Raw genomic sequence first — 24,700 nt, forward strand, 5'->3', positions numbered from 1 at the left:
TCATTTTCTACCCTTTAATCCACTGCAGTTCACATTGAATAAGTGAAGAATCCACATACTTGATATTAGTTTCCCAGACAAAGTTTGGTACCCCAATTTTCTAGAGCCAGGTTGGTAGGTGTATCAAATAAAATTTCCAAAAATTATAAAACTTTCAAAAAAAAGTCAGAGTGAGTCATATGGGTACTGCAGGCAAGCTGATAATTTGGCCCACTTTAAAGCCAATCCATTCAGTCATTCATAAAAGTATTTACTGAGTGCTTATTATGACTCAGAAACTGTACTAGGTATTAGGGCACTGGGTACACTAGGAAACAAAGAAAGCATCCTCACTCTTGAAGAATTTAAATTCTAGTGACTTACAGTCTTTAAATACTTGTTCAGAGATTGTTCTATTGTTACTTGAGCAGGTTCCTTGGGAAGTGCCAACTTCACTTCCAGCTCCCTACAACAAATACACCCCTTGAAGAGTCCTGATAAATACCATTTTATGCATTTCATTACATTTTCAGTGATGGCAGAGAGTCCCTTGGAAATTGGTTTCTCTGGATGCTACCCAGCTAGTCCTCCCCTTAATCCAATTCAGATTTCAAAGAGTCACTAGAGTTAAAACCAAACCATGGCAAGCAGTTTGGGGGAATAAGGAAGTATTAGATTTAGATTATTTTTGGTTAAAAACGAAAGTTACTTAGGGTGGTGCTTTAACATTTCAGGTCACCACAGAATTTGGTAATTGGATACTTCATTAGATTAGTAAGAATGTTGGACTTGTGTGTGCGTGTGGGGTGGGGGGAGCGGCGCGGGGGGGTCGGGAGATGAGAGGAAAAGGAGATGAGTAACAGAGGTTGTTAAAAGAAAAAAAAAGGAATGAATAAAAGCCTATGTTCTCAACACCAACAGTTTAGGCAAATCTAGTATTTTATTATAGTAGGTTCTTCATGTACAACCTGGAAATGTACATTAACAGGAAACTTTCTGCCCACTCCTTGACTCTCCTTTTCCCATCCTTGCGTCTGCTGGGATCTACCGGTGGGTGGAAGATACTGTCATTGTTTATAATGCTCATAAGCTTGCATGGATGTGAATGACATATATTTAGAAATCAAAATAAAGCTTTAGGAAGATCTTCAATTTAATGGAAACTAGTCTAGTCATTTGGGAACCACAAGAGCTTTTTAGGGAAACTCTGCCTCTGCAAGCTGGAGGAAGTGTGGGTGTACTGGAGTCCCGGTGACACCTTGTGATGTCAGTCACCCCCAGACGGAGGTTGATTGGCTATGAAGAGCTGAAGCAGAGTTTAAATTCCTGCACCTTCAGAGAAGGGTTCAGAACATCAACAGAAGAGGGGCTTTATTGGGCAAAGATTTCCTCTGTGAGAACTTCAGCCTGATTGCTGAGACTTTTTGGGAAAAGTCTTTGTGAGTTGAGGAGGGTAAGACAGTCTCACGGTTTAATTTTTTTTTTTTAATGACTTCTGTTGTGTTGTTTGGAAAATACTAAATATGTATACATGCTGAGAGGGATTATGCCATGCAGAGAAAGATGGGGAGAGCTGTGCCTTGGGTAAAAATGATTCCTATTTTTGTGCCTGTTGTTTATGCCATAGTAAATAATGGTATTAAAATGACATGTTAAGTCAATAGAGCCAGGTGTTTTTCTTGGTGGTACTTTAATTAAATTTTGAAAAGGAAAGTTTACAGAAAGGGGACAGATCGAAAGTCATTTTGAAGTTTATCTTGAATTGGCAAAACAGAAACTTTTACATTTGGGTTTTATGGATATAGTGATGTTCATGGCCTATAGGACATTGTGAGAGAATCTAGACTAGATTGGTAGGACTTTTAAAATATGGGCTTTTAAATTAAAAACCATTTCATGCTATTCATCTAGACAGCATGCAATAATATGTGTTATGAACTAAGTAACTGAAAGTATATACTAAGACCACTGAAATAAACCAAGGGTGTGATAATTATAATGCTTTTGTATTATTTAGCTGGGTATGATGCTTTGTATACAGTTATAATTCAATAAATGTTGACTACAATAAAAACATTTTCTAGTGTAGAAGACTTAGGATTATACTTACCTCTATCTATATGTATTTTTATTTGCTACATTTATTCCACTTCTTCATCTATATCAGAAGTGTGTGTCTTCCATAACAGAAGGTGAGAGCTGTGATCAGGCAATGTATTCTGTATGCCATCTAGAAGATCCACATGTAATAGCAACACTTCTAGCAACCTGTCGTTTTTAGGAGCAATAATCTCTTATGAACCATACTTTCTGTTTAACTGAGGGCCAAGTAGACTATCCTAGTTTGAGCTGATTGATTAAAACATGGGAACAAACAGTGTTCTAAAGGGCATTAGTCCATTTACCTATCATGGAATGGTGATGTGGACCAATGTGCCTCAGATGCTGAGAGACCTTCCAAATCTATATTCAATTTTTGGGACACCTAGGAGTTATTTTTGCTATGGTCGAAGGCATATAACATGGGATTGCTTGTAATTGACCTCAAGACAATTACAATTGGAAAGATTAGACATTTGTATTGATTTATTTGTTTGGTTCTCTGAATTTCTGATAGAATTCATGTCCTGGCCAAATTCCACCTTATTTTCAAAGGGTAATAATGAAACAAATTCTAACTGAAAGCAACACATGACCAGGGCAAACAAACAGAGAAACAAAAACTTATAGATACAGACAACAGTTTAGTGGTTACCAGAGGATAAGGGGGGTGGTAGAAAAGGAAAAAAGTGGGTCGAATATATGGTGATGGAAGGAGAACTGACTCTGGGTGGTGAACACACAATGCAATATAAAGATGATGTATCATCAAAATGTATACTTGAAGCCTATAAAAATTTACTAACCAATGTCACCCCAATAAATTTAATTAAAAAAATAATGAAGCAAATTTTAGCTAATGGATGTTCTAGTTAGTTAGGTTCTGGGTAATTTTACTTTTGTAAGAGCAGCTTATTATCATTGTTACACACTGCTATATACTCAGCACCTACAAAAGTATCTGGCACATAGGATGTTCTCTTTTAATAGCATTGACTGACAATGAATGGATAAATTGTTCATTAGTATTATTAAGGAACACAACACTAAGTCAAAAATAAGCAAGTTAGTCATGATAAATTGAGCCTAGGACTTTTCAAGCTCTTATTTTCTCCTTTTGGCCAGTCTCTTTAATTTCAGTAAAAGATATGTATTTTTTTGTATTTTATAAGTGAATATTACAAGTATTTTACAAGTGAATATTAACTTTGAGGAAATTCCAGAACAAGTTTTCTTACTTGAGAGCACAGAGAAGTTCTGGATACACTTGAGGGTGGCCAGAGAGAGAAGGAACAGCAATTTCCTTCTTTAGATTTTCAACATTTTGGATCTTTTCAGCTCTGGGAAAACAACTGATAAAGGTTGAAAGTCTCTAACACATACACTGCCTTCCAAACAGGTGGAATTCAAACTGAGGTTGTTGATTTCCTTTTGTTACATGCTCTTATGGTAGAATGACAGCATGTACAGTGTAGAAATTATATTTACCAATCATTGAAGAAGAAGTTGGGGTTCTGGGCTCCTATCTTTCAGGTTTGTAGATATTTTGCTAATTTATTACTCAGAATAGGGCTGCTACATATCTGCTTCTCTTCTTCTTAGGGTGGTAGCCACAAAGTTTATAAAAGTTTGGAGCTTCCATTTGGAAATATGCTTTACAAAAATGTAATTTTTTAAAATCAAAACTACTAATTAAAAATATAACATAGGGTAGAAGATCTGACTTTAATGCTTTATGTCAGACTATATTCTTTGGGAGGCAATATCATATGCATTCTTGTGACCCCAGGGTATATTTTATTTTAGTTCATCAGAGCTTCATTTGGGAAATTATTACTTAAGGTTAGATGCTAAATGTTATTTTAGATGCATGAGCAAGTTAGTGCATCTTCCTTAGGTTTTATAATATTCCATCCCTAATAAACTTGAACACTGGAAGCACATACTTCTTTCATAAAAAACACATCATTCATTGGTGTAGAGCATTTCCTTTTTTGTTGTTATTGTTGGTGGTGTTGCTATTTAGATAAAAGAAGCAAAAGAAAATACAGAGGAGAGCTCAGTATTCATTGGCGTTTTATCAAGGCTGTCATATTTGCTAGTTTTCAGAGCAGTGTGAGATTACCACCTTATTCGAATTTCACTTTGAAAATTAACATAGTGAGCAGCCTAATTTTTATTTGATCAAGAAGCCAAAACCATTGGCATGCAGTTATTCTGAGAGTATCATAACCAGGGGAAATTTTCTTTTCCTTAAAAAATTGAACCTAAGAATTTAAAAGGAAGTTTTGATTGTGGGAAATAAAGGGAAGTGAAGAAGAGGGAAAAAATGTCTCCACCTCCTTAAGGTCTCCTGCTGGGCCTAAGAATTAAACCCACCAGAAACAGATTAACAGGAGAAAAGCACACATTTTGTTAAAATTTTTTCTTGTGCTGGGAGCTTTCACAAGAGAATGAAGACCTAAAGAAGTGACTGAAGCAGAAAGCTTTTATACATTTTAGACAAAGAAACAGTACTTTTGTGAAGAATTGACAAGACAAAGGAGTTTGGGCTAGGGGCAATAAATTGTGAAGAAATGACTAGGAGTGTACTGGTTAGCTGAACAAGGTTTGTTTGCATAGGTTTCTCAGCCTTGACTCTCCGTCTCTGGTGATAAGAATGCCTTCCTTCCTCGTGATACAGGGAAGGCACCTTTCACATGGGAGTTTTATCTCCTGCTTTCAGGTAGAAAAAGGAGGATCAAAAAGCCCTTCTCCCACCTGCTGTTACTCAAGAGCCTTCAGCTCAAAATAATTGTTATGTCAAAGAAGGATATAGGGGAATGAGATATTCTGGTTCCCTTCAGAAGTAATATCATGTTAAATCAGGTTTGTTTTAGGTTCAGTTGAGTATTTTTCATATGTTTTGTCTGTTGATATTAGGAAGAGGATTTGAAAAAGAAATTTAAATAATATCAAAACACAAGGATAGATATGAACTATGGTGAATTGGAATAAAGAAAACGGCATAAATTACGAATGGCAATGTTGAAGAGGGATGATAGTCATGATATAAAATGAGAGGCCCTGTTGGACCATTTGAGCAGAAATGAGGAACATTCTTAGCCTCCTTTTCTTAGGATTTCTACTGTTTTCTTGAATAAATTTAAAAAATCAGATTAGATGGCTTCTCGAGTCCAATGTTTCAGACATTATTCGGCACATTCAGACATTATTGAGCAATGTACGCTTATTTCTTAGGTCGAGGGTTAAAATCACTGAGCACCTTAAAAACAAACCCATGTTTATTTCCCACTCCTAGTGAACTTATTTGTTACTCTGGGGTGGGATTTGTGCGTTGGTTTGTCTTTAAATCTCTCCAGGTGATTCTAATATACAGCCAGGGCTGAGAATCTCTTGCTTACATCTCGCATAGTACATATTTAACGTTGAAAGAAACAAATCGACAAAAGTGAAGTCTGCAATAAACTTGCAGAAATTTTCACAAAATGTATGGAAGTTCATCTGACTAGTTGTTAGGGCAGCTGCAGGGCAATTATTTTCCTTTTAAATCATTTCAATAACTTTTTACATTAGCATCTAGCACATCTATTTTTAGATATAGAAAAATTGTTTTCTAAATCACCAGTTCTTGAGGTGTGAAATGAAACCACCCTCCAGGAAAATGCAGTTTGATTTGGCCTGTTTCTCTCAGCATGATTCACAAGTGCATCTCAACCCTCTAATCTGCCCCAGAGCCTTCAGTACTGGGAATGACACTTAAAAGAATTTAGCATAATCATGTATAATGTATGACTAAATGTAGCACAGTAGATATTGAGAGCTTTCTGGAGCTGTAATATAAAGCTTGCCATAGTGCATCTCTTAAAGATCAAGAAAAAAAATGCAAAACCAATTTATTTTGTCTAGACATTATTATGAGGTTATAGATGTGGCTGAGAAGTTGTGTGTGTGTGTGTGTGTGTGTGTGTGTGTGTGTGTGTGTGTGTGTAGGCAAATGCTCACCACCTATTGGGGTATCAATGTTAGTTTTCTGCGGGAATGTATTTGCCAGGGTGCTCTGCCACGAGCTGCATAATTATTATGAAGGTGAATGGTCAGAAATTTCTCTTTCTTTACTTTTTTCCTCTATGCATCATATTTTATGTGTTAATGAAGAAGTGTTTATGGAGCTCCTCATTTATCTCTTAGGAGTGAGGTTTTCTTTGTTAAACAACTTTATTGAGATGTAATTCACAGATATACTTTACCTATTTGAAGTGTACAGTTTATGGTTTTTAATATATTCACCGAGTTGTGAAACCTTCACTAAAATCCACTTTAGAACATTTTCATCACCTCCAAAATTTACCACTTAGCTGTCAACCCCCAACTCTCCATCTCCTCCGGCCCTGGGCAAATACTTTTCTACTTTCTGTTTCTACAGATTTGCTATTTCAAACATTTCATACGTATGGAGTCATACAATATGTGGTCTTTTGTGTCTAACTTCTTTCACTTTGTATAACGTTTTGAAGGTTCTTCTACTTTTTAGCATGTGTCAGTACTTCATTCCTTTATATGGCTGAATAATATTCCATTGTATGGATATAGCATACTTTGTTTATCCATTTATCAGTTGATGAACATTTGGATGAGTTGTTTTTTAAATAGAAAGAAACTGTTAAAAAATTGAAGCTCCTATATTTTTTGAGCATGGAGAGAATCATCTGTCTTTCATTACAGGTATAGGTGTCATGCCAGCTATGAAGACCAGTATCCTGCTTATGTTCTTTTGGGGGTTGTCCTGTGCTCTTCCAGTAAGTATCAGGATATATGAAAATAATCTTTCATACCTAAAATTTCACAAGTTTCACTGGCTATCAGCCGAGGTGGCTGGGTATGTTCCAGTCACAGAAATATAGTAGTTTTTTAGGAAGCTGTTTTCTTTACAATATCACCCAATTTATTCCTTATTCTGCTCAGTTGACATTCATATAGCTATGATTCTTGTTTTTTTTCCTCTTAAGCAGTGGTTCTCAAAGTGACACTCTCAGACCAGCAGCATCACTAGGACTTTGTTAGAAATGTAAATTCCTGGGTCCGACCTCAGACCCCCTAAAACAGACTCTCTAGGGGTGGGGCACAGCCATCTGTGTTTTAACAGGTCTCCAGGTAATTCTGAGGCTTACTAAAATTAGACTACCCCTGCTCCAAAGTAAGTAGCATGTTAATAGCTAGCTGCTACCCTGGACATTTCTCTGTGGACTGATCACATGTACTCAATTTTCCAGGTAGCCAGGTATCAAAATACTGAATCCAAGAGCTCACAAGAATGGAAGGTGAGTTGAAATAAGATTTTTTGAAATATTTTTATTGTAATATATTATTAGTATAACCAAAGTAGCTCCATTGCAATTGTTGAAACCGCTGATTTAATGAACACATTAATAACTTATAACATAGGTAGTAAGAGCTATAATTTCTAGTTCATGTAAGAAAATTTAGTTTATATAATGCTTCCACTCCAACTTACTAGGATAATTTGCTGAGGAAGCATTTTCTCCTTTAGCTTTATTTTCATAATGGATGTGTATAGTAGTGCAGGGGATGTATGACAGTGAACCGAGACTGCCTTGGAGGAATAGGACTATACATATGTTTTACCAAGAGAAGTTCTGTTAGGCAGGCGGTCAAGTCCTGGAAAGTGAGTAAAAAAAGAAGAAGAAGATACTAGAGTCTTTGGAATGATAGCTAATGTTAATTGAATATTGATTTGTTATTAACTCTCAATAAAAGTTAATAAGGGTTCACACAGGCTTGGTTCTGTGTGCTTTACATGCATTAAATTTCTCAGTCTTCACAACATCCCAACGAATTAAGTTGTATTTTATTCTCATTTTACAAATGGGAACCCTGAGACAGAGAGAGTAGCCTAGTCTGTCTGGTTTATATAGTTAATAAGCGTTAGAGGCAGACTTTGGACACAGGTCACTGTGGTTCCAGAATCCACGTTATTCACCAGGGTCTTCTATCCATCTCAGGAACTGACCAGATCTAAAAGGCCAGTAGGTTCTCAAGATTGGAACTACAAGTAAGGGTTAAAATCTTATGCTAAGTCAGTGTTTTGTTCATTACCTTGTATTCTGCTGTCTTTTGCATATACTACAGCTTGGGCACAAAATGCTATGAGTAGTGAGAAGATAATGTCAGAGGCCTGAGATGGGGCCCTGCCCCTGCCTGAGGTTGAAAAACACATTGCATGAGCTTGCATCAGAGATGTCATTAGGCTGGTTAATTTTAAAAGCAGCCACTGTAGATCCTTCCTGTCATTCAACCAGAGACTCTAAGAGTACCACAAACATGCTGTATTCTCAAGTCTAGCTTTGGCATGAGAAAAATACCAATGTCTTGCTACCTTCCACCCCTTAATTCTAAATGAAACTGACTAGAGTCTGCCACTGTGCCTGTGTGCAGTCAGTGTCACAAGACAAAGACTGAAAGCGATTATATCTCCTTCCTCTGAGGACATATTCCCAGCATAGCATTGCTGAAAGGCTTATTGAAAACTTGTTCATAGCAGCTCCTCCTTGCTCTACTGTGCCCCTTGGGTCCTCACACCCATGTCTCAGCAGCTTTGAGCCACAGGGGACTTTGGAATTTTGCCTTGCTCAAGGGGAAGGAGGAGATGGGGAAAGGGAACCAGAGGTGGCTCAGGTGTTCTTAGAATTACTAAAATATTAAAGAAAGCGAAATACATCAGAACTATGACTAAGTTTCAGATTTACAATTTGTATTTTATTGTGGTGACTTTATGTGTCTCAAGAAAGGTTTAATGGCTTTCTGTGTTCAGTTATTTCTACTATGGAATTTTATAAAGTGGATGTTCTCAAAATGGATCATTTCTTTAGTTTATATCGTATTGAATAGTTCTCAAGATGCTTCCATAGTCATTAGCTGGTTTCATCCTCACAGCAACCCCGTGGGGTAAGCACAGTGGTTGTTAATATTCTTAATTTATAAAAAACTAATATGAGACAGGTGAAGTGAATGGTCCAAATTCACATAGAGTGACCAATTATTGCAGTTTACTCGAGATTTAGGAGTTTCCTGGAACATATGAATTTCAGCACTAGCACCAAGATGGTTGGTTTTTAAGGTTAAAACCAAAACCAAGGAGCTAATTGAGGCTTAAATCTGGATTCTGAGTTCCCATGTTGGTTTTCCTATGTTATGTTTCCTCTAAGTTGTATGAATAACCAGTTTCAAAGAAAGTATATTTTTCTCTAAGTGAGGTATCAGAAATACAATAATTTTCTAGGTCTTTTGTATCACAAGATTTTTTTCAGGCCATTTGTCACCCCACATTCATTTTTTTTAGCCATATCATCATTATTATTCCTCATGTAAATGTAAAATATATATCAAGAAACTTAAAAAAATCACCTAAAATTATACTAAATATTTCTGGTGACATGATCCATCTGTGAAGGAGTAACTTGTTTACTTCCTTTTTTACAGGATAATTTGGCTCAAACACCAGCACCACCCTTGGTAACTATCTCCTCTATTTTTTTGCCATAAACATCTCTTAAAGTAACTATAACACTCTTCTCATCACCTCAGGCCATTTGGAAAGTGGTAAATCCAAACCAGAAGCACTTGATGTGTATTACATTTTTTTTCTTTCTTCAGGAATTACCAAATAACATATATATTTTTTCCTTTTAGGAGAGCAGTGAGTCATCAGAAGAAAGTAAAGTTAGCTCAGAGGAACAGGTAATTAAGCAGACCTTTTTAAACCTTTCAGGTTACTTAGAAGTTAAAGGAAATGATGTTAGATTAAATTACCTGGCAACCATTCTAAATATAATGTTTTCTAACCATTGGTTATGCTGACTAAATAGTTCCATAAAATAAGAAGGGAAAAATGACTGGGAGAATTCAGATGTGGACATATTTATCACTGGGGCCAGATTATAGACATTGTGGCCCTAAATGTCCCTCTAGTTAAAAATAATACACACACACACACACACACACACACACACACACACACACACACACAGAGTCACAGACCATGTTAGTAAGTAATAGCTCATTCATCAATCTACAATGTTGCTTTTACAATTAGAGCAATTCACATCAGGCAGAGAAAAGTGTTCTGGCTAACACGGCACGAAGTGTGTGCTAGGCTGGGAGACCTCCTCCGTGCCAAGGATCCCGTTGGAGGAGAGACTAGGAGAACCCTGAGGAAATATTAATGAAAAATCTTTGGTCATGACTTTTTCTTCAAAATGGTCTCATCTGCAACCCTGGGAGTGAGAATAGCTGACTTAGTTTATATCCCTTTAATAAAAAGTGCCTTTCTTTTTCCTCCTCCCTCTCTCTCCTCCTCCCCCTGTTTCTTCTCCATTTCTCTAAGACTAAATGTCATTACTTCCTTAATTTCCTATCATTTTGATCAAACTGAACCCTGTGGGGTTCCAGAGATTCCAGGAACCAGGCTTCTTTCTGAAGCTTTGACCCATGCTGCATTCTACAATATACTCAACCACAATTGGGTGATGAATTATTAGGCTTTTTGCTACTATTTACTCAAAGTTTGTCAGAGGAACATTCTAAAAATTTATAAGTATAGAACTGGAGAAATGCTCTTTTCTGGAGGTGATGTGATTTATTATATCAGTGTTTTCTAAGCTCAAATGAGGGGAACAGTCTCTGCTTGAGAAGGCTGCCTACAGAGGTATGGGAAGCTATGGGGTTGTCGGAAAAATCATGACATATTTTTTTTATGTTTTTCATTGCAAAAATGCATCATGACTTTTCCGACAACCCAATAGATAGATGGTCAGTGCCAGCACACCAGTACGAACTTTAGCGATAGAGAGGTCTCATCATCCTGTACTCCAGATTGGAAACTCAGACACTGATTAGTAGGAATATGTGGAAAAAGGGAAAACAAAAATTTAACAAGAATGCTCTGTTACAGGGTATGAGAAACAGAGCAGATTCCACAGCCCCACCCCCAACACAATGATGATGACTCACTATCTTTCTTATCTGTGTAGAGAATCCCATCGCTTTATTTGTGGAGATAATCTGTCTGAGCTCACACTTAGAACGAAGCTGCCTAGGTAGTCACAATAGCTGCAGTCTTCTAGCTGAGCCATCTATGGGCAACTCTCTGCCAGGGTGAATGAGGTATAACCATGGTTTGGGTGAGATATATACTTTACTACAATATTTTACGTTCATTGTAGCTAAAGATTTCATCCTCTTCCCCTAATACATTACCTCTCTCCCCCCAGAGTTGATTAGAAAAAAAACCTTTGGGTCATTTTAAAATCACTCAATATTTTTAACAACTTGGTTTTAAACCAAACAGTTTGATGACTGAGCATTATAAGCCAACTTTTAATTTACACAAAAGTTCTCTGAGAGTTTTCCTTAAGAAATCACACTTACAATATGATTTGAGTTTCATAAATGTGATTTCAACAAAGCTTTTTGAGAAATTTTTGCAGCATGAATGACTTGAGTTTATATAAAATGGAATGATTTGAGTTTCTTTTTTGTGTGTGACCTTGAAATGATTCAACTTTATTTGTCATAATTTAACATTTACAATGTATCTTTCAGAACTTTAATTAGATTCTTAAATATTTCTGCCTATGACATCAATTAGGCAGCTATGAATATTCCTCACTGTAAAAAAAATAAATTGGCAGGATAAGAACAGTTTTTGTTATAACTGCATGGAGCACTTTTCGCAGAGCCAGTGTATAAGCTGAATAGATAATGTCTAAGACATTTAAAACTAATGAAGCATACTCTAGAACAAGGAAATCAACTCTTGAGTATGATATTTTTAAATTTAATTTTTTGTAGCAATCCTGATGGCCACTGGGATTGTTCACTAGGCTGAGGCCACTGGGAATACAGCCATTGTGCTCTGTTAGTACCTGATGAGATGAAAATAACCCCTAGAGATGGGGTATTGATAAGGCAGACTTGCATCCTGTGATTAAAGTCCCATCTCTATAGGTGATTCAAATGCCAATAGGAATTGAGAACGATAAGGGGCAGAAAGAAGAAAATTGCTTTACAACTTTTCCATGACTTGGTTATTTATAACGTACTTCTGTAAAGAAAACTTATACAAACACAGGATTTGTTCATGTTTTTGTTTGTACTAAGAATTCCCTAGGTACAATAACAGAGTTTAAGCATGAATTATGAGCACACATATTTAAAACTGACAGAGTATAAGCACTTCTACATTCGCCTGCTTCTAAGCCCACCCCCCCCACAAAAAATAAATAAATTAAATAAATAAATAAATAAATAAATAAAAGAGAAGGGTAGAGGGCTCAATTCTAAGGAAACAAAAGAAAATAACCATAACTCCAAAGTAAAAACTATGAAGCAAACATGCCAAAAACTGAAATATACACTAAAGTGAGGAATGATATAGGTCAGAGATACACCTCACAAATTGAGATGAAGATTTTTCTAAAAATTCTCAATGATACTATGGTTCAAGTAATAAGATTTCAGGTTCTGGAAAAAGATAAGGACTACTTCTGTAGACAGCTATTTGGACACTGCTAATGGCAGCAGTGAAAATAGAAGTAAAACCATACGACTGTGCCATTTTTATTATGTATGATTTAATCTCCCAGCTGAGGCAATTTGCTGGGGGTAAGCTGGGGTAGAGAAGGGAAGAAGTTGGGATCACTGTCATAATTCAGAGTCTGCAAATTAAGATGCTTTCTCAGGGCCACCTTAGCTTTTCTTTTTTTTTTTTAAGATTTTTATTAAAATATAGCTAACATACAATATTATATTAGTTTCAGGTGCACACCATAGTTGTTCAACATTTATATACCTAAAGAAGTGATCACTATGTCAAGTCCAGCAACCATCTGACACCATACTATGCTATCACAATATTATTGACTGTATTCCTTATGCTGTACATTACATCCCCATGACTTATTTGTTTTAAACCTGGAAATTTGAATATCTTATTCCCCTTTACCTTTCCTCCCTTTTAAAAATTTTTCAATTACAGTTGACATTCAATATTATTTTGTATCAGTTTCAGGTATACAGCATTGTGGTTAGACATTTATATAATTGAAGAAGTGATCCCCTGACTAATTTAAAACCCACCTGACACTATACATAGTTATTACCATATTATTAACTATATTCCCTATGCTTTACTTTACATCCCCCTGACTATTTTATAACTCCCAATTTGTATTAATTTGTCTTCATTTCTTCCACCCCCTCTCCAACCCCCAACCTCCTCCCATCTGGCAACCATCAGCTTATTCCCTTCATTTATGAGATTGTTTTTGTTTTGTTTGTTCATTTATTTGGAGTGATTTGAGTTTCAACTCCTCTTCTGTCCCTTCTAACCTCTGGTAGAGATGTTACTGAGCAGTAAAATTGACCATGTGTTAGATGAGGGACATAGGAAGAAGAAAGCAGAAAGAGTCTCAATGGATACTAGATAACACGCTCTATGTCATCTCCTGAAGTACTTACTATGTCTGTTAACCTCAAATTCTAGGTAAATGAAGACCCCAGTGATAGCGCTGAATCAGAAGAGGGTCTCGGCCTTGATGGCCATCAGTATGTTCATAGAACAGCTGGTGGCCTCTCTAGGAATGGAGGAAAAGAAGGAATTGATAAAGATGATGATGAAGATGACAGTGGAGATGACACCTTTGGTGATGATGACAATGGCCCAGGACCTGAAGCGAGACCAGGAGATAGCTCCAGACTCAACAGTGATGAGGACTCAGCTGACACCACACAATCCAGTGAAGATAGCGCCTCTAGTGGGGAAGACAGTGCCCAAGATACCACCAGCGAGAGCAGGGACCTTGACAGTGAGGATGAGATGAACAGCAGGCCTGAGAGAGAGGACTCCACTCCAGAGAGTGAGAGTGAGGAGCACTGGGTGGGCGGCGGCAGGGAGGGGGATAGCAGCCACGGGGATGGCTCTGAGTTTGATGATGAAGGGATGCAGAGCGATGACCCAGACACCATCAGGAGTGAGAGAAGCCACTCCAGAATGAACAGCGCCAGTGTCAAAGCCAAAGAATCAAGCCCTCAGGATTCAGGGGAGAGCCAATCAGTGGAGTACCCCAATGGGAAAATTTTCAGGAAGTCCCGCATCTCTGTGGAAGATGACACAGGTGACCTTGACGATAGCAACACAATGGAAGAAGTCAAGAGTGACTCCACAGAAAGCACCAACTCCAACGAAGCAAGCCTCAGCCAATCCAGGGAAAACAGCAAGAGTGAATCTCAAGAAGACAGTAAGGAGACTGAGTCCCAGGAAGACAGTCAAACTGTAGAAGACCCCAGCAGTGAGTCTAGTCAAGAGCTTGACCTGCCATCTCAAGAAACCAGTAGTGAATCTCAGGAAGAGGTAGTATATAAGTCCAGGGGTGACAATCCAGATAATACCTCCAGCCACTCAGAAGAAAGTCAGGAAGACAGTGACTCCAGTGAAGAGGACAGCTTGAGCAAACCCTCCAGTTCAGAAAGCAAATCCACAGAGGAGCAAGCTGACAGCGAATCTAATGAGAGCCTCAAATATTCAGAGGAAAGCTCGGAGTCCACTGAGGAGGAGAACAGTTCTAGCCAGGAGGGCCTCCAGTCTCGCAGTGCCTCCACAGAGAGCCAGAGCGAGGAGAGCCAGTCTGAGGAAGATGACAGCAGTGATTCTCAGGACCGGAGCCAATCACGAGAAGACAGCAACTCTACTGAGAGTAAGTCAAGCAGTGAGGAAGACGGCCAGTTAAAAAACACTGAGATAGAAAGCAGAAAATTAACAGTTGACACTTATCACAACAAGCCCATTGGGGATCAAGATGACAATGACTGTCAAGATGGCTATTAACATCAGCTTTCCTAAGAAGTGGCTCTCACGTAAAGGAGTCTTGGGGGTTGGAGAGTAGAGAAATAATTATAACTATAATTTATTGATGTTTTATTTTTTATCAGAAGGATAACCACAAGCCATTTCTTTCTGAAAGGAAATGCTGAACATTATATCTGTTTCCAGAGTGTCACCAACCAAAGAGGTGTAGATAATGTGGAATGACACCAGAACACACTCCATGAGACTGGAAGCCAGGAAAGATGTGCATCATAGCTTCACAGCTGAAATAGTTCCTAACTCATGAACCTAACAATTAGTTACTGAGGTTCTATTATGTACCAGGCACTGTGCTAGGTTCTGGGGATATAAAGAAGCTTAAGATTTGTTTCTTGCTCCTGGGGAGCTTACAGAGGGAAAATAAAGCTAAAGAGCTAAAGAGGAATACATATGAGGGAAACAAGATTTACTACAATTCCATGTGGTGAGTGCTATAACAGGGGGATGAACAAAATATGTGACAGCATAGAAGAAGGTAACCAAGTTTGCTTTGGAGAATCAGGGAAGCGAGGGCTTCACAGCAGAGAAGACACTGGAGTCGGAGCATTGTGCAGGATTTCTCCATTGAAGATAAAAAATTCCATTTATTCTTGGAATAAACAGTAGTAAATCTTATATTATTGAATATTTAGTTTGTGAGAGCACTTTCACATTATGAACCAGAGAGGTGTTTGGGATAAACAAAACTTTTTTTTTCCAACTAATTTATCATTTTAGATGTTTTTTTTGTGTGGAACTCCCATGAACCTCACCTCATTGACTGCTGGTAATGATATGGATTAGATTGGGAGAGTGGAAGCAGGAAATTCCTCTTTAAAGAAATAACTTTTAGCTTTATTTTTTTTCTAAAATCAGTCTATGTGCAATACAAGAAAAACTGTCCTCTGAGTTCTTTACATACATTGCACATAAAATTGTGTATATAGAATTCAATTGATTTTTGCCAAATACCCTTTGAAATGTTACCTCAACATAAAATATTTGTTTTGTAATAAAGATAATAATACCCAAAAGTATGTGCTTATTTTTATAGTGATATTATTAGAATATATTTATATTAAACAACTCTGCCTTTAAAACATCACAAAATAGTTTATTAGCTTTCTCTCATTAAAGTAAAAGGTTTTCCTGAATTATTTTTTGAAAATTTAATTTTATTTATAATTCAGGTAGCATTTTGATAAAATTAGTTTACATATTGCTTATGATATTTCACTGAATATACCTGTTATAGATAAGGAAGAAAAGGAAGCAAATTCTCAACTTTTTTATGAGGCCACACCAAAAGGTCACGGTGTTTGAATTTAACATTAGTTCTTGTTGGTCTGTCAGATCTGTCATTTGTGTAAACTCTGGGAACTACAGGGAAATGGTTCTTACATTTTTTATTTCTTTTAGAGGAACCTACTTCACCTTAGCACTTCTACTTTTCAAGTGTGATTTCACCCACACTTCCACTTAGAGTATACGAGAATTCCTCTACAAATACATTAGAAGAATTGAGAAGACTTCCTAGCCCTGAGTCTGACACTTCTCACCCTTCACATAGCTCTCTGTTCCCTCACAATGTCAAAGCTGTGGTTACTTGCGGGGATTTTATATACATATAATTTATTTCTCTAATCCTCCACCCTGAGATTTTAATTCAGTAGCTCACATGTGAAATCCAGAGTTCTGTATTTTTAAACAGACCCTGGGAGATTCTGATCTAGCCTGTTCACATACCTATATCTGGGTTCTCTGGCTGTATGAATTAATTATCGGTTCTATTAACCAACAAGTTCCTGCCAACCCACAGCTTCTCCTGAGGAGAACTGCCTCATGCTCAGACCTTCTGGGCACCTGAGGCATAGGTGACCAGGTTTTCACCATTCAAAAGCCCTGCCTCAGCCAGATAGTTGTATGGGCTGAGCACCTTACTCCAGGGGAGTTGGCCTATAGGCTGGCCAGAGGCATCGGAAGGAAGTGTGTTGCAAAGGCCCTGCCTGAACATGAACGACAGTGGCTTCAGGTCTGATGTTCCCTCTCTGGACATTTGGATATTTAAGAAGAAAGAAGTCAGAAAGTGGTCTAAACAAAAACAGAAGGGAAAACACAGAGAGGCAGAATTAAGAGAGAGCTGAAGTCCATTGATGGTGGAGCACAAAACTGAAAACTATTGAGCTTCTGAGGCCGGGGGGGCAAAATCATAATCCTCTTGCTCTCATGCTTGGTTCTTGACTCTCCTATTCCCCCAGACCTTCCTGAATTCCTGTGACATTCCTTGCTCTTAAGTGCCACCTGTCTCCTTACAATACACTCAATTTTCTTGAGGCAATCTGAGTCAGTCTTTGTTCTTTGCAACCCCAAAGCCTAATGAATCCAGACGCAGTCAACTCGGCCAGTGTTCTGAGGTCTTTAACCAAGTTAACTCCCAGGACTTTTAGAAGGAAGGGCAATGATAAGAATTTCAGCTATGCTCATGATAGAAATCATCTTAAGTAGATGTAGGAGAGTTTTCTTTTAAGTTCCCATCAACTCATTTTATGTACTAGGTATAGATATTGGTCCACCTTGCAATTAATTGGTAGTGGTATGGATATAGTATCCAAAAGAAATTTGACTGGGCTTGGTCTTTCGCTTTGAAGGTGTAGAAGTTTTCTCACGGAGGTCCTCATTGAAGTTTATAGTAAATGGGCCCAGTGAAGCCAAATCACAGTCAGAAACCAATTTTTAATTTATCATGAGAAAGAATAAGAAAAGTCTATAAGGTGAGCATCAATGAGAATACAGGGAATGCCTAATAGCATTGGGTTAAAATAAGAGAATGAGTCTGGATGCTCCACGGAAAACCTTGCAGTTGAGACTCAAGTGCTAGAAACCTGACTCTTTTTGTCCCGGAAAGTGCTCAAAAGGGCCATCATCAAGTCTTGCCTCAGTGACCCTTATTTTTCTACGCTTATTAGGACTAACCCGTTCTTCTTTAAATGGCTCAGACTTTCTTTACATAGAATAAATAGTCGGGTCAATTTGGTTTCTGTGGAGTCCTGCTGGCCTGGCAAAGATTCTGTCCTTTCCAGATGGTTCTGCATATATATGTAGATGTCAACATTTAGTTCTTAAATGACAATCTTACTTTACTCCTTCTAGTTTTGGGGAGAGGTGGGCACTCTCTGTGGCTCCCACACAAATACAAATTGGTGGTTTCCAACTCTTACCATTTACTCATTGACTCATTCAAACGTTTATGGAGCACATCTTATCCAGACATTAGGGATATACAAGGAGGAGTGAAACACGATTTCTGCCCTTAAAAAGCTCATCATCCACAGCAGAGTCGGAAGTGTATTCACTGTGATAGATGATTAGTGCAGTGATAGGGCTCTAATTAAAGTCCTATGGGTGTCCATGGAAACGAGTAATTAATCTGTTTAGGGAGTGGAGGAAAAACTGGGACTATTGAGGTGGACCTTAGAGAGTGAATAAAAAAACAGGGGAGAAGCACATTCCAAGCAGAGGGAACATGGAAGTAAATGTATAGAATTGTTTATGGCATGTTGAAGTATGCTTTTCAAAAATCTCATGTCAGCAAGGCCTTGGGAACAGAGGAAGAGGGAGGCAAAGTAATAAGAGATTGGAAAGGTGGGTTGGGATCCAAGTTGAAGGCCTCTGAGTGCTAGATTCACGAGAGCAGCCTTCATTTTTATTGTGTGCCTTCCTGGTGCCAGGTTTTATATATGATGTATCATACATATCACAAATATCTTTGAGATAGATATTATATACTTTCTACCCCTTTAAAAATATATAAAATGAAGAGCAAATAAAGTACAGAAAAGCTAAGTTAATTATTCTAGTTTAAAATCTAACAAATGGCAGAGTCCGATTCCATTTCATTTCATGATGAGCCACCGAAAGTTTCAAGCAGTGGAAAAACATTCATGAATATATGGATATGGCCTTCTCTGCTTGAAATACAAGCAAAGGAAATGTTATATTCTCTGCTTGCTGTCAGCATCTAAAGAGTCTCTCAGTCACTTTCTAGTGGCATGTTTTCCTAGACCTGTTATTTTGAAAGAGCCACATTTAGTGGATAAATTAATTCTTACTTCCCCCAAAGTTTCCCATGAAGATATATATCAGAGTTAAAATTAAAGATTTTGTAAAAAAAAAAAAATGCATGGTGATGTTGGAGAAACCAGCAATATTGATGTCCAAAAAAGGAAGCTTAAAATGAAATCATTAGCAAACATGACTTATTGTTCAGCAGAATTCTTTCAGCCTGGAAGCCACTGATATTGCCACAAAGCACTGGAGACTGAGGCTTGTACTACTGATCCCACTGGTAATGACTCTAGATTCTGCCAATAACATTGGTACTACAGGTCCCAGCTGTTGCTGCTTCCAGAGACCATTCTCTAGGGACCCTGCCTACTTCATTATCTCACTAATTCTCAATTCAAAGTCCCTGGTAGATGCATAAAGTTGCCCTATGCTAAGTCTCCATGCATTGGTTACAAGGGACCCTAGAAAGAAAGTATATTGCATTTTCTGCTTCTATATCAAAAGATAAATTTTGTCTCTCACCCAAACATATAAGGAGGTAATATATATACCATATGTTGGAAGAAGGTTCAGCTGTTGGGTGAGCAAAAGGATTGAAAAGTGTCTCACTGATGGGGAGAAGATCCGTGTCTATGGCAAAAGAATAAGTGGCATTAATGCCATGGAAATGACCAAGTCCACTTCCATGGCTGTGGTTGTGATCCACGGTGGTGAAGAGAGGAGGCGTAACACTAACCCCGAGGGGAATGCATGGAACAATAAGGAATTCTCACAGGGAGCAGGGGGGCTTTGAAATAGAAGAAAACTAACATTTATTGATCAGTCGGTATGCTCCAGACCCTGTGCTAGGTGTCTCATCTTAGATCAGAGCTCTAGGAATTCCATTGGTGGGTCCCAGAGGTTGAGATTTAGAGATTTTGTCTCTGCTTTCCTAGGCTGCTGTGGAAGACAGGGGGATAATCTCTTATGTTATATATATTGTCAAGGTACTCTAACACTAAGCTTCATGGGGGAAGGTGTCTCAAACCTCTTAAAATTATTTGCTAAATTGTTGATATATTTGAGTAGAGGAACCATGATTTTCATCAGATTCTCAAAGGAGTATATGACTAAGCTGTGGGAATCTATTCATTTATTTTTTATTTATTTTTTTATAGATCTTTTTTTTAAAAATGGGGAAATTGGGGGGATGGGAACAGCGCTGGGGAATTGGGGAAGGGGAACAGACAAGTTGCTGTCATTTTGGTCTTCAGTCTAGTTGTGGAGGACGTTGCTTCACTAGCCCAAGTTGGCACCATCATTGCGCTCTTCCCGGGTGAGGCAGTTCAGTCGCGGGCTTCTGGACGGCCGCTCACTGCGGCTGGTGGCCGCTCACGCTGGCTGCTGGCTACATACAGTAGCCCATGGCAACCCACTGCCACAGGAGCTGCAGCCTACGCCGTCACCAGTGACTCATGGCAGCCCAGCTCCAGGTTGAGCTGTTGTTCAGCATCTTAGTTGTGGAGGGCAGTGTTGTCACTGGCCCTCATATGTGGGATCCGAACCGGGGCCCTCTGGCATCCCAAGCCAGTTCTTAACCATCGTGCCACTCGGCCGGCCCGAATCTATTCATTTAAATAAAAGAAATAACATTGACAATCATCAGATCTGTCTGGACCTTATTCTGTGGCATTACTGCATTCTGGGAAAACCCAAGTCAATCTTGAGAAGTAGAGTTGGGAGTATATAGCATGATTCATATTATATATATCATTTGCATATCATAGCTAAAGCTATGACTAAGGGAAGATGGCACATTACTAAAATATCTTTTTGATTAAATGAACACAAATTTTAAATTTCTTAAATATTAATAGAACACATAATAAAAATAAATATTCTCAAAATAAAATTTTAAAACATGTAGTTCCTTTGTAGTCCAAGCATATTTAGATTTTGGGATGTATGTAGATGTTGTAAAGATAGAGAATTGTCCCCAATATCCACTCTCTCCTTTGTATTAGTAATAGAAATCTTTGGTTTTGGGTTGGGCACATGGCTGCCCAGAGACTACATTTCCCAGGCTTCCTTGTAACTAGGCATGAGCATGTGGTTAAGTTCTGGCCAATGGACATGAGTAGAAGTGATGTGTTCTGCCTTGTTCCTTTCCTCTCTTCCCATTGGCTGGAGATTAGCAACTATTGAAATAACTTTTTTGTACCAAAAGGTATCTTCCTCTTGGTTGTTTCATGAGAGAGAAATAAACTTCAATCTTCCCTAACCCTCTGTATTTTGGGGTGTCCTTATTACAGCAGTTTATTCTACATCCTCACTTACACATGCATACATGCATACATTCAGAGACTACATAAATATTACTTAGAATTCTCACCAGAAACACCAAATAAGCTTTCATTTATTTAATATTTGAGGAAAATGTGTTCTTTAATTGTGCTTTCACAATATTTTATTCATATTCAGTAGGCTTTAATATTATTTAGATGAAATGGATTTTTAGGCTGTGAATTACTAATATGATATAGAAAAAAAGACACAAATGAATGATGTATTTAGCCTTTGTAAAACATGGGTAATGAAGAGAATCCCGCAGCATATAAATTATTCTTTGGGGATAAATTGAAGTTACACTGTTTCATGAAACTGCTAGATACTATTTGGTAAATTTCTATGTGGAGGACTAAAATTATTGGTCAGAATTTTAAGTTGTGATGTTGATTATTCAAGAACAATTTGCAAATCTGGCTGTTATAAATGAATGTAATGAAAATGAGTAAGGATGTTAGCTTGCTTCTATTACATTGTAAACTGTAATATCACCTGCACATCACCTGAGGAGCTTACACACACACACACACACACACACACACACACACACACACACACACACACAGTCTGCCCAAGCTTCCTCCCAGAGATTCTGACTTAATTGGTCTGGGCTTGGGCTTCAGCACTAGTAGTTTTTTTAAAAGACTGAGGTAATTCTAAAATGTAGCCAGCATTGAGAACTCCTGCTACAATATAATAGTTAGATCTGGAAACTTTTAGCCGCTCTTGGGTCCCAGGTGTAAGTCTCATTTTGGAGATAAAACACTAAACAAACTCTGACCCCATTTTATATGAGTTGAATTTTACATCAATCACACAGGCTTGTCTGCTTCCTCTGCCAACACATAGATAGGCCCAACATTTGAGTAACCGGAGCATGTAGTTCCCATCAACTCCCGGATGGTGGTGATTAGTTAAGTCATAACAAGTCATTAGAAAAAATGTAAAGATATTTTTGCATTTTGGTAAATGACCCACCCCAAGGTCAGTCAGAATAGAGTATCTTTGAGTTTCACTCTCATTGGCTTTCTATCAGCATCTGTCTTGTCATCAAAATAGATCTTCCTTAAGCCCGTGAATAGCTTCCCTCTGCCCTTGCACTACGATACAGCAGATGGAAGAAATTACAGCAGGAGAAATCTCTATAGGCTGTAGGTCTCATGGTCAGACACAAACCAGAGCGCCTGGCTTTCCCTTTTTTGGCATTCATCGTGACTGTTGCTTCAAGCAACTGAATATAAATGCAGAGTTTGGTCACAGATCTTATTGTGTAACTGATATGAAAGAGCCTTTACCATCCTTTTCTGTAACACGAGCCACCCTTTATAAATTGCAGGTCTAGCAGATTGTCTGGAAGTCCCCCGTAGGGAAAAAGGGAACTCGCAGAAGGGAGGGTACAGGAAGTCTGACTGGGACGTTGTTGTTGGGCCCACATCCACCCCCACTGCAGACAGAACTTCAAAGCCCCCTCATCTCCTTCCTGGGGTGAGTGTTTCCGTACCCCATCTTGCCCCCATCTCTCCTCCAGTTAATACCAAGCTAGGACAAACTTTGCTCTGCTTTCAAATCACAACCCTATCAGTAAGAGAAAAATTCGTTTTTCCTTAGAAGTTTCTCTTTGAGAAAGGACTGCAAAGCACCACTGTCCTTCATCTTGCCCTATTCAGGACTTAAAGGACACAAATTACTCTCTACTTTTTTCTGCTCCAGCTTTACTAAGGGAAATACTTGATGGGATAAAATGACCTCAAGGGATAAGAAAGGACTAAAAAAACGGAGGGAATACAAGGAGAGACAGAAAGAGGAAGGCAGAGCAGGGAGGCCAGAGAGAAGGGACCCCCCCCCAATTCCTATGGGAATTGCATTCCATATGGGTTGGTAATTGTCTTGAGGGGCAAAATAAACAACTGTTTTCACTGTTTTCTAGAAATTTTATGTGCATGTACTTGAATGGGGTAATGTTAAGATTTTCTTTCTGAGAATGGATTCAACCTTCCTGACTTTTCAGACATTATAGAGAGGAGTAGGGTGGGGGTCAGAGCAAGTCGGAGGGATTATGGCAAATTGAAATCTGATCCACATAAGGTCAGAGGCCAAGGGAAGTTCCTGTATAAGAGAGTGGGACCGGATGCTTCTTTGGATCTTGGTCAAAACTAGATTCATACAGTTCAGAATCTGCTCCAGAGCAGGGGCACCAGGGAGAAAATGCAAATGTTCACCATGCCCCAGAAATTCACCCCTACACCATTTAACATGAAGACTTCCATTAGTGGATACATAGCTTGACTTCCTGGACACCACCCTGCACGCATGCAGATTTTTTCCATAGTTGCAGTTACTATAGTGACTTTTAACTTTCTCATTTTAACGTATACATTTTTAATGTTTTACAGTTTTAAAAATATCATAAATTGCCTAAATTACTTGTACACCTTTCTTTCTTTTTTCATTATTTAAAATGAAGTAATGAACAACTTTATGTAAATATTGTTCTTCTACTTTAGATTATCCATCGTAAATTTACTCAAGAAAAGACCGTGCATTAGCAAGCGTGACAATGAAAAATCTTTCTGGCAAGATGCCTTTTAATTTAGCTACATGTATTCTACCCAGTCTGAACGGAGAACTGCACGTGTCTTTCTAACCTTCCTCTATTGCAAAACACATTTAACTAGGCTATGGTTACTTGATTTAATGTTGGTAATTTAATGGTACTGACTAAACATGTAAATTACTCAAATAGAACACCAATTCTCCTACAATTGCAGCTTTTCCAGAGTTATAATTCGACAATAGCATTATGACTTAAAAGATAAGAATAATCATTAAACACAATTGGAATTTATTTGCTTTTCTTTTTTAAAAATAGTATTCTAAAGATAGCTTCAAACCCTGAAGTTTGAGAAATCTTTGGATAATCCAGCTCTGTAACTTCTCTAACCCCCAGCAGGTGGCACTGTTGCTTGCTGTTGTTGTCTGAGAGGCTGGAAGAGCCTGGGATTCAGAGATCAACCTCAAACAGAAATGTGGGCAGCTCTTGCATTAGAGAGATGCAGTCGCTTGGTTGCCACTAATCACTTTTCAAACTACTTCTTACACTGTAGTTAGCTTTACTGATGAAAAAGTTAACTTTCCCCTCGTGTCGCCTCTCCCCTGCAAATGCATATTGGTTCCTTTTGATTATTGAAAAAAATCTTAATTTCTTAATCTGAAAATTAAGAGCTTCCAGCTACTAATTCTGATGTACCTGTCTCTCAGTGGCATGGGGGATGGATAAGGAAAGGGAGAGACAGGAAGCAAGGAGAACAA

General features: G+C 38.1%; 1 protein-coding gene across 1 annotated transcript; it reads left to right on the plus strand.

The window, feature by feature from the left end:
• The first annotated feature begins 1,347 nt into the window (after positions 1 to 1,347).
• Positions 1,348 to 16,035, plus strand: DMP1 (dentin matrix acidic phosphoprotein 1). Its single transcript, XM_019668077.1, has 6 exons — positions 1,348 to 1,432; positions 6,805 to 6,878; positions 7,353 to 7,400; positions 9,580 to 9,612; positions 9,790 to 9,837; positions 13,643 to 16,035. Exons 2-6 carry the CDS (start codon positions 6,816 to 6,818, stop codon positions 14,981 to 14,983), a joined length of 1,533 nt encoding a protein of 510 aa, XP_019523622.1. The 5' UTR covers positions 1,348 to 1,432; positions 6,805 to 6,815; the 3' UTR covers positions 14,984 to 16,035.
• The last annotated feature ends 8,665 nt before the right edge of the window (positions 16,036 to 24,700 follow it).

Source organism: Hipposideros armiger, unplaced genomic scaffold (assembly GCF_001890085.2).
Source record: "Hipposideros armiger isolate ML-2016 unplaced genomic scaffold, ASM189008v1 scaffold_515, whole genome shotgun sequence".
NCBI classification, from domain to species: Eukaryota; Metazoa; Chordata; class Mammalia; order Chiroptera; family Hipposideridae; genus Hipposideros; species Hipposideros armiger.